Source organism: Boleophthalmus pectinirostris, unplaced genomic scaffold (genome assembly GCF_026225935.1).
Source record: "Boleophthalmus pectinirostris isolate CB_2022bp ecotype Guang Dong unplaced genomic scaffold, ASM2622593v1 HiC_scaffold_10, whole genome shotgun sequence".
Taxonomy (NCBI): domain Eukaryota; kingdom Metazoa; phylum Chordata; class Actinopteri; order Gobiiformes; family Gobiidae; genus Boleophthalmus; species Boleophthalmus pectinirostris.
The window spans coordinates 26,922,040-26,936,500 of NW_026570971.1; the positions used below are offsets into that span (position 1 = coordinate 26,922,040).

General features: G+C 37.1%; 3 protein-coding genes across 3 annotated transcripts; 2 read left to right on the forward strand and 1 right to left on the reverse strand.

Moving 5' to 3' along the window:
* Positions 1-287: 287 nt before the first annotated feature.
* On the reverse strand, positions 288-3,384 carry LOC110154981 (cocaine- and amphetamine-regulated transcript protein-like). Its single transcript, XM_020919032.2, has 4 exons — positions 3,184-3,384; positions 1,012-1,150; positions 564-644; positions 288-465 (listed from the first exon to the last, which is right to left on the reverse strand). The coding sequence occupies exons 2-4, from the start codon at positions 1,144-1,146 to the stop codon at positions 358-360; spliced, it is 324 nt and encodes a 107-aa protein (XP_020774691.1). The 5' UTR covers positions 1,147-1,150; positions 3,184-3,384; the 3' UTR covers positions 288-357.
* yju2 (YJU2 splicing factor homolog) lies at positions 2,903-6,116 on the forward strand. Its single transcript, XM_020919031.2, has 8 exons — positions 2,903-3,062; positions 3,285-3,385; positions 3,476-3,620; positions 3,745-3,879; positions 4,153-4,334; positions 4,458-4,605; positions 4,949-5,111; positions 5,450-6,116. The coding sequence occupies exons 1-8, from the start codon at positions 3,039-3,041 to the stop codon at positions 5,560-5,562; spliced, it is 1,011 nt and encodes a 336-aa protein (XP_020774690.1). The 5' UTR covers positions 2,903-3,038; the 3' UTR covers positions 5,563-6,116.
* A 131-nt stretch (positions 6,117-6,247) lies between these two features.
* Positions 6,248-13,439, forward strand: LOC110154974 (SH2 domain-containing adapter protein F-like). The gene is made up of 8 exons (XM_020919025.2): positions 6,248-6,428; positions 7,344-7,584; positions 8,019-8,120; positions 8,419-8,581; positions 9,014-9,262; positions 10,136-10,295; positions 10,549-10,668; positions 11,111-13,439. The coding sequence occupies exons 2-8, from the start codon at positions 7,348-7,350 to the stop codon at positions 11,295-11,297; spliced, it is 1,218 nt and encodes a 405-aa protein (XP_020774684.1). The 5' UTR covers positions 6,248-6,428; positions 7,344-7,347; the 3' UTR covers positions 11,298-13,439.
* The last annotated feature ends 1,022 nt before the right edge of the window (positions 13,440-14,461 follow it).

The following is a 14,461-nucleotide window of genomic DNA, read 5'->3' on the forward strand; positions in this document are numbered from 1 at the left end:
TCCTTTGGTATAAATACAACACACAATATAGAAAGCATACATACTCTTTAAAGTTTATTTTTGTCATACAAATATATATATAGGCCTATTGTACAAACATTGTACTGCATAATGCAAACCAAACATCTTGTATGTATCTTTTTCAGTCTACATCTAAATAGCATGCATATATCTACAACATTTAACACTTATTTTCTATGTTATCACAGTTTATGACAAATGGCTAGTCTGTTCCACATTCTTTATCACAAATAAAAAAATAAAATGACAACAGGAGCCCTCTTAAATGTCTCACAAAAATGAAGTAACCTCATCTTTTTCTTAACAAATAAATGTGAATATGACTTATCCTTTTCATCACAAACATTTGAGAACATAGAAGTTACACGCAGTACCCCGCGGGCAGCTGCACAGTGTGCCAATCCGTGCGCCTTTACGCACAGCGCATGGCTCCCCAGCGTCACACTGGAAAATATGTAAAAAGTACCACATATAAAACTACAATTAATCTTAAATACTTCATACCAAATAACGAGCGTCATGTCTTCAAGTGTTTTACTCACTGATGGCAGCCAACCAAGTTTTTTCTCCGATGGCATTTCTTTGCTCCGCAGCTTCTCCAAAACTTCTTGTAAAGCATCGATCTGTAATAAACAATGGCTGAAATATACATTGTGCCTCACAAGTTAAACAAGCTGAACAGTTGTAGGCTTGAATTATGCATTGACTTCCCAGATACACTTGTGGTGAGTTAACTGTCACGGCTTACCAGCTACAGTCCCACAAAGCACTGTGATTAAGTATTTAGCACATAGGCACAATAAGAAGAGAAAATACAGGAGTTAAACCACCAACCATGGGTTAGTGGGTGAGGATTGGCCATGCTAACACTACCTCCAACATTACACTATATTTAAGAGAATATATATCGAGAATAACTTTGGTCTAAACAGACTCAAAATAAAATGCAACTCTATTTCTAAATTCAGTGACTGTTTAATAATATCCTACCAAGTCTTTCTCTTGTTGAGCTTTTATCGTGTAGTCCAAGGAGCGCGTTTCTAGAGACGAGTCCTCTGTGCGCACGAGCCACAGGTACGAGCAGCAGCAGGTGGCCGCGAGGAGGAGAGTCGTGGCGCTGACCATGGTGCTGAAATGGACAGTCAGGATTTGGATGAAGTCAAGGGACAGTTCTAAAGCTATGGTCCTAAGGAACCCCTCTTTATATCCCCTTTACAAGCCTGTTGTCATCGGCCAGGTCTTTAAATATTAATAAATCTGTGACATGGCTCCACACCTTTTAATCTCGGGGTGACCACAGGAAGAGCGTGGTGTCAAAGGTGTGTTTACATCTGACTTACGTTTTTAATAAAGTCTATTTGAGTAACCTGTCCTGGTCACTGAATAGAAATGGCCTATTTTTGCACACAAAGCATATAGAATAGGCTATATCTGTTTTATTAAACTTTTAAATCTAATATTCGTATTGTCTGGACAGTTAAAGCATTCACTTTTTCAGTAAGATCCATGGCAGTTTTCTTTAATGTATTTTGAAGCTTTTGAAGAGCTCCAGATATTTTAGCTAATCTACAGCTGAGACTCAGTTTAGAGTTTTTTGAGTGTGGCAGTTCATGTATTAGTCTTTTCTCAAATGTTAAACTTCCTGTAGGTCTACCATTTATAAATGAATAGAAAACTGATTTTAAAACTATGAATAGCAAGTCAATTAATAGCAAGTCAATTATTGCAATTAAGTTTATAATTGCATTTATTTCAGAATATACATGTGAATTCATCAAATATCTCTTGTTACACAGCATTTTAGCTCTGTTACTCAATTTGTAAATTTTATGCCCATTACTTTCTGTTTTCATTCAATTTGACTCGAATCTGCTGACACACTGACCCTCTTTGACACTAATCTGTAATCAGGATCCAATTTCCTCTTGAGAATGTGACCTCAGCCTCCCGGATCAGATGTCCCTCTGTGTGTCCACACTGTCACTTGTGGTTGTGTTGTGACAGTGTGGTTGTGACTTGTGACATATCCGCTAATCTCACCTCTGACATTAGCCTACAGGGACAAGTCCCCCAAGACTCAGACAATGCTACAGTTTTATTCAAGGATGCAATCAGCAGTGAGAGTGCAACTCATCCATCGTAATATTCAGGTGCATTCACACTTGCACACGCACACCACAACTGGGATTAATTGAAGCAGTTCTTGAGACATCCACGAATAAGATATTATCACAAAATTGAATCAAAACACACACAATACCCGGAAGATACTTGTTTAGCAGCAAAACCATGGCTACAAAGGTTTGGTAAGTCCAATTGTTTCGATTCAATTTAGTGATAATACCACAATTGGGGATAAACTTGGAATAAAAATATGAAACTAGACAGGATTAAACCAGGACAAAACCAGACAAAGTCTATATCAGGACTTTACTAGGCTCAAACCAGGACCAAACCAGATTAAATGTGAACATGCTCTGTACATTCTCTTAAAGCACCATAAAAACACAACAAAAGCCTATTATTATAAGAGACTATAGTTCATTTGTAATGTAATTCCTATTTAGTTTGATGAATTCATGCTTAATGTAATAATGTAACCTGTAGTATATCACATTTACCTGCACAATCTACTTTTTTATTTATAAAATAGGTTGTTTTTAAATATTTTAAACAGGCAAGACAAAACTTATAATTAGGTAATACCAACAATAGGGCGTTTTAAAATGGCCTGAATTTATTACACAAAATATATTATCACTGAAATAAATCATGTAATTTTCATTGGCCTGTGCATCTCATAGACCCATGGTTTTCTCGGTAATTTTGCAGAGCTTCCTTTGTCCGCTAGAGGCAGCGTTAATTCGATCACCAGCGCTACTGCCCCAAAGAACCGAAGAAGAAATTACCCGGAAGTTTACATCTAAGCCAATCGGGTATTAGCACAGTTAGCATTTAGCAACTTAAATTATTACTTTTCTGTCTCCATAGTTTGGATTCTCTAAAAAAACACAACCATGTCTGAAAGAAAAGTTTTGAACGTAAGTACACAGCTTCTGCTCCTGCGTATATTTATTTTTGTTTTGTTATACTCAACAACACAACTTTACACATGTTTCGGCAAAAGCAAAATAACTCAGAATCAGAAAACTGAATATTTACCTTCCCCATTGCTCACTTTCTCTTTATAATTACTGTTTGAATGGTTAAATGTAGATTAGGCTCATATTATATTGTATCAACTTCGCTGTTTTTCTCCTCAGAAATACTATCCTCCAGATTTTGATCCAGCGAAAATCCCAAAACTCAAACTCCCTAAAGATCGACAATATGTGGTCCGATTGATGGCCCCGTTCAATATGAGGTAATACCCACTATATACAGTTGAAAGGTGTGATGTGTTGTCATTCTCTCCATATATAGCAGAGTAATGCAAGGCTTTTCTTATCTACAGGTGTAAAACATGTGGTGAATACATTTATAAGGGAAAGAAGTTCAATGCTCGAAAAGAGACAGTTCAAAATGAGCTGTATATGGGATTACCTATTTTCCGCTTTTATATAAAGTGCACCCGCTGCCTCGCTGAGATCACATTTAAGGTAAGAGTGACTGAAAATCTACTATATACTAATATATGAAAATAACTAATTACTGTTTTTTAAACATCGTCTGTGGTAACTCATCATATTTATCATGATATATTTAAAAATGGCTGACTGACAGACTGACCCAGAAAACACAGACTATGCGATGGAGCATGGAGCCACAAGAAATTTCCAGGCAGAGAAACTTATTGAGGAGGAAGAAAAGAGGATCCAACAGGAAAGAGAAGATGAAGAACTCAATAACCCAATGAAGGTCAGTTTTTCAAAATGGTTGAAATAAACAATGCAAATCTTCAGACTGACACTGTGGTTACCAAGATTCTGTTTCGAGAACACATTTTAAACTCATCAAAGACTACAATAAGAGCTGCTTAACATATACATATTTATAAGGAACATTTTTCTTGGAACAGTATATAGAATAACTAAGTTAATCAAGTGATTTATTCTGTTACTTTTAACTGTTCAAACTATTTCTTACTGTGAGAGTCCCGCATTTCATAATATTGCATTTGATGTTTAACAGGTGTTGGAGAACCGCACTAAGGACTCTAAAATGGAGATGGAGGTCTTGGAGAACCTTCAGGAGCTAAAGGAATTGAACCAGAGACAGGCTTTAGTGGACTTTGAAGGAATGATCGACCAGTACAGAGAACTGGAGAGGAGAGAGCGGGAGAGAGAGCAAGAAGAGGACGAGCGGGAGACTAAGTAGGTGGCTTTGGTGTTGTAATTTGTGATGTCAACATTACCTTATACATTTTTATTTGGATAGTTCCCTAGTTACATGGGTTAATGTGGAAATGTGAATGAAATGAGCCTTTTTATGCTTAGGGAGATGTTGGATCGTGTTCTTGTGAAAAGACTGAGAGACTCTGACTCTGATTCAGACGATGAGAAGCAGAGAAAAAGCATAAGGACCAACAACACTGATATCAAAGCTACAGACATCCTGACCACTGACAAGTCCACTGATGCACAGGTAACATAATAATAACTAAAATTGTCAATGAAGAAGTAAGTCCCATGCATTTCTGGAGCTGCTGTTGTCTATAAGGATTTTTAGACCTCATTTATTTATGTATGTTTATGTACATACATTTTGTATGTATGATAATTGCTACTGTTTTGGGGATGAAATTGAATCTACAAATACAGAACAAGCAACAAGTCCATTTTGTTAATAGCTTCCAGGACAGCTGAAAGAATACTTTTGGGTTAGTTTCATAAATATATTGTAATACTATACACATTTGGCAGTCTTAAATAACAAACTTTTCTTCTTTAGGCAATAATATACATTTTTTAATCAAAATATTTGACAGGGAGGCTCCTCTGGAGGGGTGAAGAAAGTGGAGAGTTGGGAGAGGAGTGTGGGGACGCTGAGTGGTAAAAGCAATTTGGGATCTCTGGTCGTACGAAAGAAACTTGCACCAGCTGTGAACAAACCCAGTGAATCAACAGCAAGTGCTCCCACCTCACAAACTGGTAATACTCTCATCTTACGCATTTTATTTTGTTTCATATATGTAGGTTGCATTCACTATATAAAATTAACATTACTCATTTAATAATAGAATAATAGACAAATAAATTAGAAAAAATACTCAAAACTATCACATTTTAGGGGGATAAAACAAATTATGTACCTGCATAATTTTATATTACATCAATGGGTCCAATAATTACAGTAATTACAGTGAAAACATGAGAATTTTGACATGGCATGAAAATCTTTCATATAATTTCAATATTTTAAAGACCTGAATAAATAATCTTTTCACTTTCATATCTCAATCTTTATGTTCATGTTATTTGTTCTGCAGATTTGAAATCTGATTCTTCCACTGTACCGAAGCCCACATCTATACAAAATGGGTCATCCTCGCTGAGCCTGCTGGGGGCGTATTCAGACAGTGACAGTAATGACAGTGAATAGGGACAATGTGTTCTGTACTGTGCTGTGTATAACAAAAAGACTGTGGTTATGCAGACTAGAAGAACATATAATTTTGTATTAATACTATTGCATAAATTTATTGTATTTTAATAGCTTAATGGTGCATTATGTAACTTTTCTTGTGCAGGTTTCGCTACCTACTTGCCTCCATGGAGATGTTACTTCTTTGTATGGGTTCTTCCACAGTATGGTGTTTTATTAATAGTTTTCTTTCATATTCAGTAACAGATGTTCTTACTGCAAGAAAACGCCTTATAAAAGTACACACTCTTACTGTGATTACCTCTCCACATATTAAACCTTTAACTTGGTCTGATGGAGTTATGTGCTTGTCTCCATGGAGAAAGATGAGTTTAATGCCCTACTGTGGACCATTTTCATGGAGACATGCAAGTGGTAGACTACACTATAAATGTTTTATAATGCACCTTTAAAATGATGTGTGACAATTTTAATGTATTTTCTGTTGTGAAGTGCACATTTTGTTTATCTGTAACCTCTTAACATGTCTGAATAAACAAATTATGTCCAAATTGCTCTATAGTGTCATTTCTTATGTACTTAATTGATTTTATTTTATACATTTTCTGCTGTAGTGTTGCGTTTGAGATTTTCTGTCCACTCACGCAAAATGCAGTCCTCCCCTTTAATCCCGCCCCCTGAGACAGTCTGCTTCACGTCTGAACAGCTGCTAACATTAGCCCACTGACCTGCTTTATCCACGAGCGGGCTACACTTTAACCAAAACACTCATTTATTGGACCGGATCGTTTTTGGCATTGACGCTGGATGATATCTTAAAATAGCAAGGAACGTGAGGCCTCCAATGCAAAAAGCGAAAGAGGGTGAGTGTTGTGATTTTGGTTAGCATTAGCAGCGGTGGCTAACTTGGCTAAGTTTACACCACTTCAACGTCGCTAGATCATTTTGATTTTCGTTTTTTGACGCCTTCTAGATAAAGGGTTTACATACCCCTCTGCATCTATTGTGGCTCAATGTTAGCACTACGTTTAATCATTTAGCAGATGATAAAAGGGATTTACTCGATTGGTCATTGTAACAAGTGACCATCCCTTTAAAGTAGTAGGCTGCTCTTGACAATGGTTTGATAAACTACTTTTGTTTGTCTTCAGGACGAAAAAAACGCTTTTATTGGAACTAGGACTCTCGTGTAAACGTTTACTGCATGAAATTTATTTAATAGTATTGTACTTTGCAAGAACAATGTATTTATTCATTTTCTAACTTAAATTTATAAAGCAGCCAAAGAATTGTTGACAGGATTGCTGCAATGTGTTCATTTTCTTTTGTTTTGTTTTAGAATCTTTGGTTTATCTTATTATGATTTAGCTTATATAAAAATGTGTATGCATTTTAATTTACTTGTTTTAATATAGATTTACTTTGTAGTCTGAATCTTCTTAACTTCATTCATAATTATTAGGGGTGCAACACTTATTTTGTAGTTGATTTGTCAAATGATTAGTTCTGTTGTTACATTTTTAAGTGTATATTTGATGCAAAATAATATTTTTTTTACATTATTTAGATTTTATAATGCTGCTGTTTTTCTTATATAAAATGTCTTTTATATATTCCAGATGATATTGATCAAAGTACAATTACAAATAGTTTAATAATCATAATCATGATTATATAATTGTTGCAACCCTAGTTGTTGTCAGCTAAAGTAAATGCAACTACTTGACTTTGTTTCTTTTATGATGACTATTTAAAACATTCTCCCTTTTGCTCAACAGATCCATGGCAAAGTGGCTGAAACTAAACTTTGGCAGCAGGCGTGACCCCCCTCAGCCCCCGCGGCCAGACTACACGGAGAGTGAGATCCTGAGGGCGTACAGGGCCCAGAAGGAGCTGGACTTTGAAGACCCTTATTCCCCGGACGGAGAGTCCCAGAACGGTGGTCTCGGCTCCTGCACCTCCACTGTCAGCCTGCCCTCGTTCTCTGCATTCGGTGCAGTGCTGCCCAACGGAGTGGAGGTATGAGCCTAATCATGAATGAAAACCTACTGCCCCATAAAGGCAAGGCTGAGACCGCATAAGAATATATATAGGACACATTCAAATACTGTTCATGCTAAATTTATGTACTTTGTAAGGGTAGACCTTTACTTTTGCTATATCAAATTGTATGTTTCTGGGCTAATGTGCATTCTTATTTGCAGTGACATTTAATAAAAAAAAAAAAAGAGCACACAGAGGGAACTACAAAAGAAGCATAACTATCTCCAGCTTCAAGGAATTGCCTCTCTCTATCTCATTTTATATATATATATATATATATATATATATATATATATATATATAATACATACACACACACATATATATATAATGTGTGTTATTTAAATATTTTTACAAATATTAAACATTTTTTATGGAAATTAAAGTTGGTTTCCTTCTTTGATTTTTAGGTTAAAGTTGTATCTCCGAAACACAGACTCATCAAAGTAGACTCTCAGGAATTTGGACGGAGCAAAGTTCCCCTCAGCCCAGTGACTGTCCAAGAGGAACCAGTAAGAAGCATTTAACTTTCTCTTATTTTACAGTTAGAGAAAAATACTACAACAAGATGGTGCTTATAATTATTTGATTCAAAGATGTTATGCTAATGTTGGCTGCATGATTAAAATCTTGGCCATTGTCCCTAATCATTGTAGGATACATATTTACAAAAATGTCAGAATCAGTATGTTTTATTGTCATCATAGAGACTAAATAATTGTAAAACAAAATTACGAGTACTGTAGTCAAAAGATTCAGGAAAATTATTTGCTTCTTAATGTTTATAAATGCACCTTTTTCCTTCTTCAGGTGGTTCCATCTGCTCCAGCTGCATCAGACGCAGACACAGACTACTCCGACCCGTTTGACGCGCGTCCTGATCCCAGACCCAAACTGAGCTGGGAGCCAAAGACTGTCCCCTCGGAGTGCGGCAGCTACATGGAGCCATTTGAAGCTCAGCGAATTATATCAGGTTCAACTGAAATTTGTGCTTGTAGAGTCATGTCAATTTGACCGAGTTGAATGCTTTGAGATTAAGAAGCTTTTTGTTTCTTTTTGTTGAGCCACTGTGAATGTATAGTTATAGAAAATGTTGTATACCATTCCAGATCAGTAATTTATTTTTATTTTTTTAATTTCTATTATTATTTCTACTTCTTTTTTTTTTTTTATTAACTCTTGGCAGGATGTCATCGTAAATCTACAAAAAGAAAAATGTAGAGCCTTTTAGCAGGTTTCAAAGAGCAGATACACAGATACAATAAGATAGACATGAGAGAATTTACTTATGTATGAGAAAAGTAGTCAAATTTATGCTCTATTAAAACTGCTATTAGAAGTTCTTTTTTAAATAGTTACTCATAAATACAGCGGACTAAAATTATTTCCGGCGATCTTTTGACAGAACTACAGCACAGTGCAATGACAAGCCGATCGGGGAGCAGTGATGGAGGGCAGTTATATGATAATCCATACGAGGAGAGAGGCAGGACCCAGACCCAGCCCAGAGCGCCCCCTTCAAGTCTGCAGCACGCGGCCTGGCTTGACGTTGATGGGAGAGAGAGCAGATTGCCCCAGGACGACGAGAGGCCAGCCGATGAATACGACCAGCCCTGGGAGTGGAAGAAGGACAATATCTCCAAAGCTTTGGCTGGTGAGTCCACATGTGTACACAGTAAGACCACACCAGCACCACAAGTGTTTACTGTGGTTTTTTTCTCCTCCATTAAATGCAAAGATTGGAATTACGACAACAGTTATTAAAATACTAAGTTAACATTCAGTAGTCATATGACAGTTAGAAAATTGTTCTAAACCCCCTTCACACTCCTCTCTTAGTCAAAATAATTGCAATTAATAGTTGTTTTTGTATTCTGATAATAACTGTTATCTGGACTCGTAAGATACATGGCAAATTTGCAGCATTATTAAGTTAATATGGCTGAAAAGAATAAACTATTTATGTTTTCTGGCAATGATACAACCCTAAATGATTTTATGATGATTTTATAATCAACATGAGAATCGAAATACATAACATCCTAACATCATGTCATTGTTTTTGTAGATATGAGTAAATCAGCATTACAGTTGTCATAGAAAAGGCAACAGTTCTTTTGGACAATATCTGAGGACAAATATGCTTTTAAAGGAGCACTATGTAACTTTTTGAGGTTGGGTCTGTCACCTGCTTGTTTCTATGCAGATGCCATTGCTCTGCCTGGAATGTTTCACAGTATGACATTTAACAGATCAGCCTTACTTTTATTCAATTAAAAGTGGTTTTATAGCTCAAAAATATCTAGAAAAATAGGCATTCTGACTGTCGCCTCTCCACAGATCTGACCTGTAACCCTGTCTGATCTGGTCTAGAGAAAGGTTTAATACCATACTGTGAAACATTCCAGACAAAGCAATAACATCTATATGGAGAAAAGCATTTGATGGACCCTCCACCAGAAAAGTTACACAATGCACCCTTTAAAGAAACAAGTAAAACAAACTGTCTGTATATTTGTGTTTTCAGTTCAGTTTGAAGGAGCAGAGAGGGAGCGCTCCCGCACAGAGCAGAGTCGCTTTTGTAGAGCTGGTGCTTCTTCAGAGTCCACCACACTGAGGCTGGTCGGAGACATGCCTCCTCTGCTTGGAGAAAGAGTGGACCCCTTCACGCCCCTCGAACGACAAGTGTAAGGATCAGGAAGGCAACACAGTAATTTAATCATATTACAGGAGGAAAAATATGAGTCTGGAACATCACTTAAAAAATGAAGAAAAAAAAGTAGAATATAGAAATTGAATTAGAAATATATTATGTTCAGCAGATTTTTTTTCTTTAACCAGAAAGTTTGTGTTTTCTCACATTTCTTTGACATGCCAAAGTCAATGTTTGGTTGGTTTTTGTACTGTTTTACTCCTGAACTCTTGTCTCTGTTTCTACAGCTGGTATCATGGAGCAATCAGTCGTGCTGAGGCTGAGTCTTTACTAACTTTGTGCAAAGAAAGCTCGTACCTCGTGAGGAACAGCCAGACATGCAGAACAGACTACTCGCTCTCCATCAGGTGACCTAGTGATTTTCACATTACATTATGTGAATTTACATGCATTTCTTACATGTACAACGCTACATAAGTCACATTAAACTTATCAATCTGCCCTTTGAAGACGTTTTTATTTCTATAACTTATAATGCCATACTATAGATGGAACATTGTAGAGTTAAAACATTGTGGACCCTCAACACTTAACATGTCGCATGCATGTTATTTGATAAGCATATAACTTTTGTCCTATGTCATTACAATCTCTTTTTACTTATTTAGCTTGATTGGTTAAACATCTTCACTCTAAGGACCTTTTTCCAGTTAACAGAATTATATTTTTCTTTTGTTATGGATCAGACCTGGACGACTGAGGAATTGCTCAAACTTATTTAGCTTTATGTCCAACAGAACATTTTAAGTCTTGTATTTTCTTATGAAGCTTCTCTTGTGTCTCCCTCAGGAGTTGCAAAGGTTTTATGCACATGAAGTTCACCCAGTCTGCAGATGGACGTTATGTGCTCGGAGAGAACAGCCCCCCCTTCTCCACCATCCCAGAAGTCATCCACTACTACACCACTCACAAACTGCCCATCAGAGGAGCAGAGCACATGTCCCTGCTCTATCCTGTCATTGTACAGACGCTCTGACACACAAATATACTCTATACACATATACAGTACTGTCCTCCGAAATCTTGACATCCCTGATAAAAATCTATGATCTGTGGTCAAAAGTTCAAGGCAAGGCAAGTTAATTTATATAGCAGATTTCATACACAGAGTAATTTAATGTGCTTTACAGAATAAGAACAACATTAAAACTAATCAAAACATAAATAATCATCATAAAAGAAATAAGAAGAGTGTAATATAAACACCTTTCAGTCATATGCACAGCTAAAGAGAACTGTGATCTAGGTGCTGGACCTGATTTTAACATGAAAAACAGAACATTTTTAATGTATTCCTCACTTTCAAAACTCATTCCTCACATTCTAATTGTTCACAGAGATTAGCGCTTTTCACGACTTTCAGAGGCAGGAACTGTGTTTTGCAGTTTAAGTAATGCTAACAACAACAGCTGGCTAACATCGCACCCACATGATTTTCTGGTTCACAGACAGTACAACTCAAAACCAAAAAAAAAATCTTATTTTGCAATATATCTTTACTAAATTATTCCAAAAAAAATAAAATAAAAAATCAGGTACAGCCCCTTTAGCCTTTATTGTTCCTTGAAATGTGCCCTCAGCGTTTGACCCATCCTTCATTGCCACTGGGGCATCCTGTTATAGAGCATTGGGTGATGACATTTCAGCACCCAGAGACCCAGCTCCAGATCTTGACCTATGGGCTTGGTCAGGAGGACTACTTTAACTTGAGTATATTCCTATCATGCATGTTTTAAGTGTTATATTCTTGACTGAGCCTGAGAAATGTATCAATTACAAGTAAGATTACAGTTACAGTTACTGCCCCTGCCTGCTGCTCTCTTACATAATGATATGGGTTCTTCTGCTGCCCCACATAACTTAGATCAAACTCACTCATGACAACAGGAATCTCAAAACATTGCTAATACATGAATACAAGTCTATTCAAAAATTAGCAAAAACTGACTTTACAATAATTTTTTCTATTGGCTCACTTTTATAAAAGATGCCATGATGAACGGAGGACACTGCAGTTTTAAACCTTATTTACATGGGGTGCTACTGAAAACCACTTCATTTCTTATTTTTGCCTTTTCACTGCCACCGTACCTGCACTGCTCAAAGAGATCGCCTGGGGCCATCCTCTGTATTATTTTACATAAACATAGTCTCACCCACTGGCAGCTCCAACCGCCTCCTCACTAAATTGTAATTTCGTCACTAAGAATCAGTATTAAAGTTTAAATTTGTAGCTGATTTAGTTTTAGACCAAAAAAGACTTGTCCTTTTGGCAAGCTGTAGCTTTTTAAAATTTAAATTGTTATGAAATTCTGCCTTGTTACCGTAGACTGTATATAGAAATGGACATAGCTAACCCGCTAGCCGCCGCATTGTTAAGAGGAAGTGAGCATGGGGTGTTTCCAGCTCCATCGATTCTGGCTCCAATTGACTTTACATTGAAAAATTGTCACCCCCTCTGTAACTGTCTGAGCCTCGTCATTTTGGTCTTAAAATGTTCGTATTAACCTACTCTACATGATCCTGGTGTATTTATTTAGTCCGTAAATAAATTCCTATTCCTTAAATGGAACTGCTTCAATTGACTCGAGCTGAATGGTACGGGTGACACGCGCCTTTAGTCCACTTCTTTACACAGTCTATGCTTATTGCTTATAGAATTTATAGTTAAAGCTCGTGCCAATTTTTTTTTTATCTTGTTTAAACAATGAGCCAATGTTATTTTTTATTTTTTTAAGACAAATGCAGTTACATGGACTGAGAAATATTGCGTCCTATACTTTACAAAGATTACTGTTTTATTTAAATCATACCAACCAAACACTACTTTGTCAGCCTATGCGTCTGGGTTTTTTGTATGGACGTTGAATGTCACATGGAGTTAAAGCCCTACATTACTCTCCTCACTACATTTTGTTAATATAAACTCAAAGTTACAATATATGATGTCAAATCTCTATATATATTGTTAGCTTGGCACAATAACTCGGACTCCTGCAATACTAGTTTATAGACAGTATTATGAAACTGTGGACTTGTGAAAAAAAGCTTTGTTAGACGACTATTTACTGTGTTGTTTTATAAGATTAAATGTATGGTCAAAATAAAGGTGTTGTTTCTTTTTAAAATTTGTTTAACTTATTTCTCTTGGGATGATTGAATGGTGAGACAGCTGCTGGCACTTTCATCTCACAGCAAGAAGGTCCTGGATTTGAATGTTGTACCTGTATCTGCTTTGGTTTTCCTCATCACTAAAAATGTTTTAAAATTTTTATAATTTATGGTAGTCTTTTGGTTAAAGGTGCACTATGTAACTTATTAGTTGGCGGTCTGTCACATGCTTGTTTTTATGGATATGTCATTGCTCTGCCTGGAATATTCCGCAGTATGATTTTAAACATCTACCTCTACTTTACATTACATTCAATTACAGGTGGTTTTACTGCTCAAAAATACCTAGATAAATACCAAGCCAGACTGATCAATACCTCACAATATTCTAGACCAGGTCACTTCACCGAGAGACACAGGCCAAACCAGGTCCCAAAGTATCCGGGACAAACCAGTTCCCACCCATTCACAGGTAAGTTTGGTACCCAGAAAATCCAAGGTCAGGTCATTATCCCCATAATTACAGAAGAGGCCAGTTTCCAGAACATCCCAGGCCCTTCCACGTCTATGAGAACTACAGGCCAGGTCAGTTCCCAGAGAGACCCAGGCAAAATCATCAGGTCCCACGTAATCCTAGACGAGGCCAGTTTCCAAAAAGTCCCAAGCCAGTGAGGCAAAATCAGGTCTCACAGGATCCCAGGCAAGGCCACTTCCCACAAAATGCTAGGCCAGTCCAGATCCTAAAGAATCCCAGCTCGGTCCAAATCCAAGAGGAACCCAGACCAGTCCAGAATCCAGTTCCTCAGGATATCATGAGTTCTATTAACTCAGAGGGGGAGCCTGTCTCACCAGTCCCAACATCAGAACTGGTCTCAGATTGTCAGAATGTCACTAGTCCAGCAGAGGACCACACTGCACCAGAGCTTTCCGACACAGTGCCCCTACTGCTGAAAATCAAGCGTTTCTCAGTCCAGCAGAGAAGACTGTTCTCCCAGAGGAGAACTCCACTGTGGCCCAGATCACTGAGCA

What these genes read in the sequence shown, in the direction of transcription:
- LOC110154981 (XM_020919032.2), bottom strand. Translation starts at nt 1,146, where the DNA reads ATGGTCAGCGCCACGACTCTCCTCCTCGCGGCCACCTGCTGCTGCTCG. An exon ending in CTCAACAAGAGAAAGACTTG is followed by an intron (nt 645 to 1,011) that starts GTAGGATATTAT and finishes TGTTTATTACAG; the next exon opens with ATCGATGCTTTACAAGAAGT. An exon ending in AACTTGGTTGGCTGCCATCA is followed by an intron (nt 466 to 563) that starts GTGAGTAAAACA and finishes CATATTTTCCAG; the next exon opens with TGTGACGCTGGGGAGCCATG.
- yju2 (XM_020919031.2), top strand. Translation starts at nt 3,039, where the DNA reads ATGTCTGAAAGAAAAGTTTTGAAC. An exon ending in CTGAAAGAAAAGTTTTGAAC is followed by an intron (nt 3,063 to 3,284) that starts GTAAGTACACAG and finishes TTTTCTCCTCAG; the next exon opens with AAATACTATCCTCCAGATTT. An exon ending in ATGGCCCCGTTCAATATGAG is followed by an intron (nt 3,386 to 3,475) that starts GTAATACCCACT and finishes TCTTATCTACAG; the next exon opens with GTGTAAAACATGTGGTGAAT.
- LOC110154974 (XM_020919025.2), top strand. Translation starts at nt 7,348, where the DNA reads ATGGCAAAGTGGCTGAAACTAAACTTTGGCAGCAGGCGTGACCCCCCT. An exon ending in TGCTGCCCAACGGAGTGGAG is followed by an intron (nt 7,585 to 8,018) that starts GTATGAGCCTAA and finishes TTTGATTTTTAG; the next exon opens with GTTAAAGTTGTATCTCCGAA. An exon ending in TATCTCCAAAGCTTTGGCTG is followed by an intron (nt 9,263 to 10,135) that starts GTGAGTCCACAT and finishes TTGTGTTTTCAG; the next exon opens with TTCAGTTTGAAGGAGCAGAG.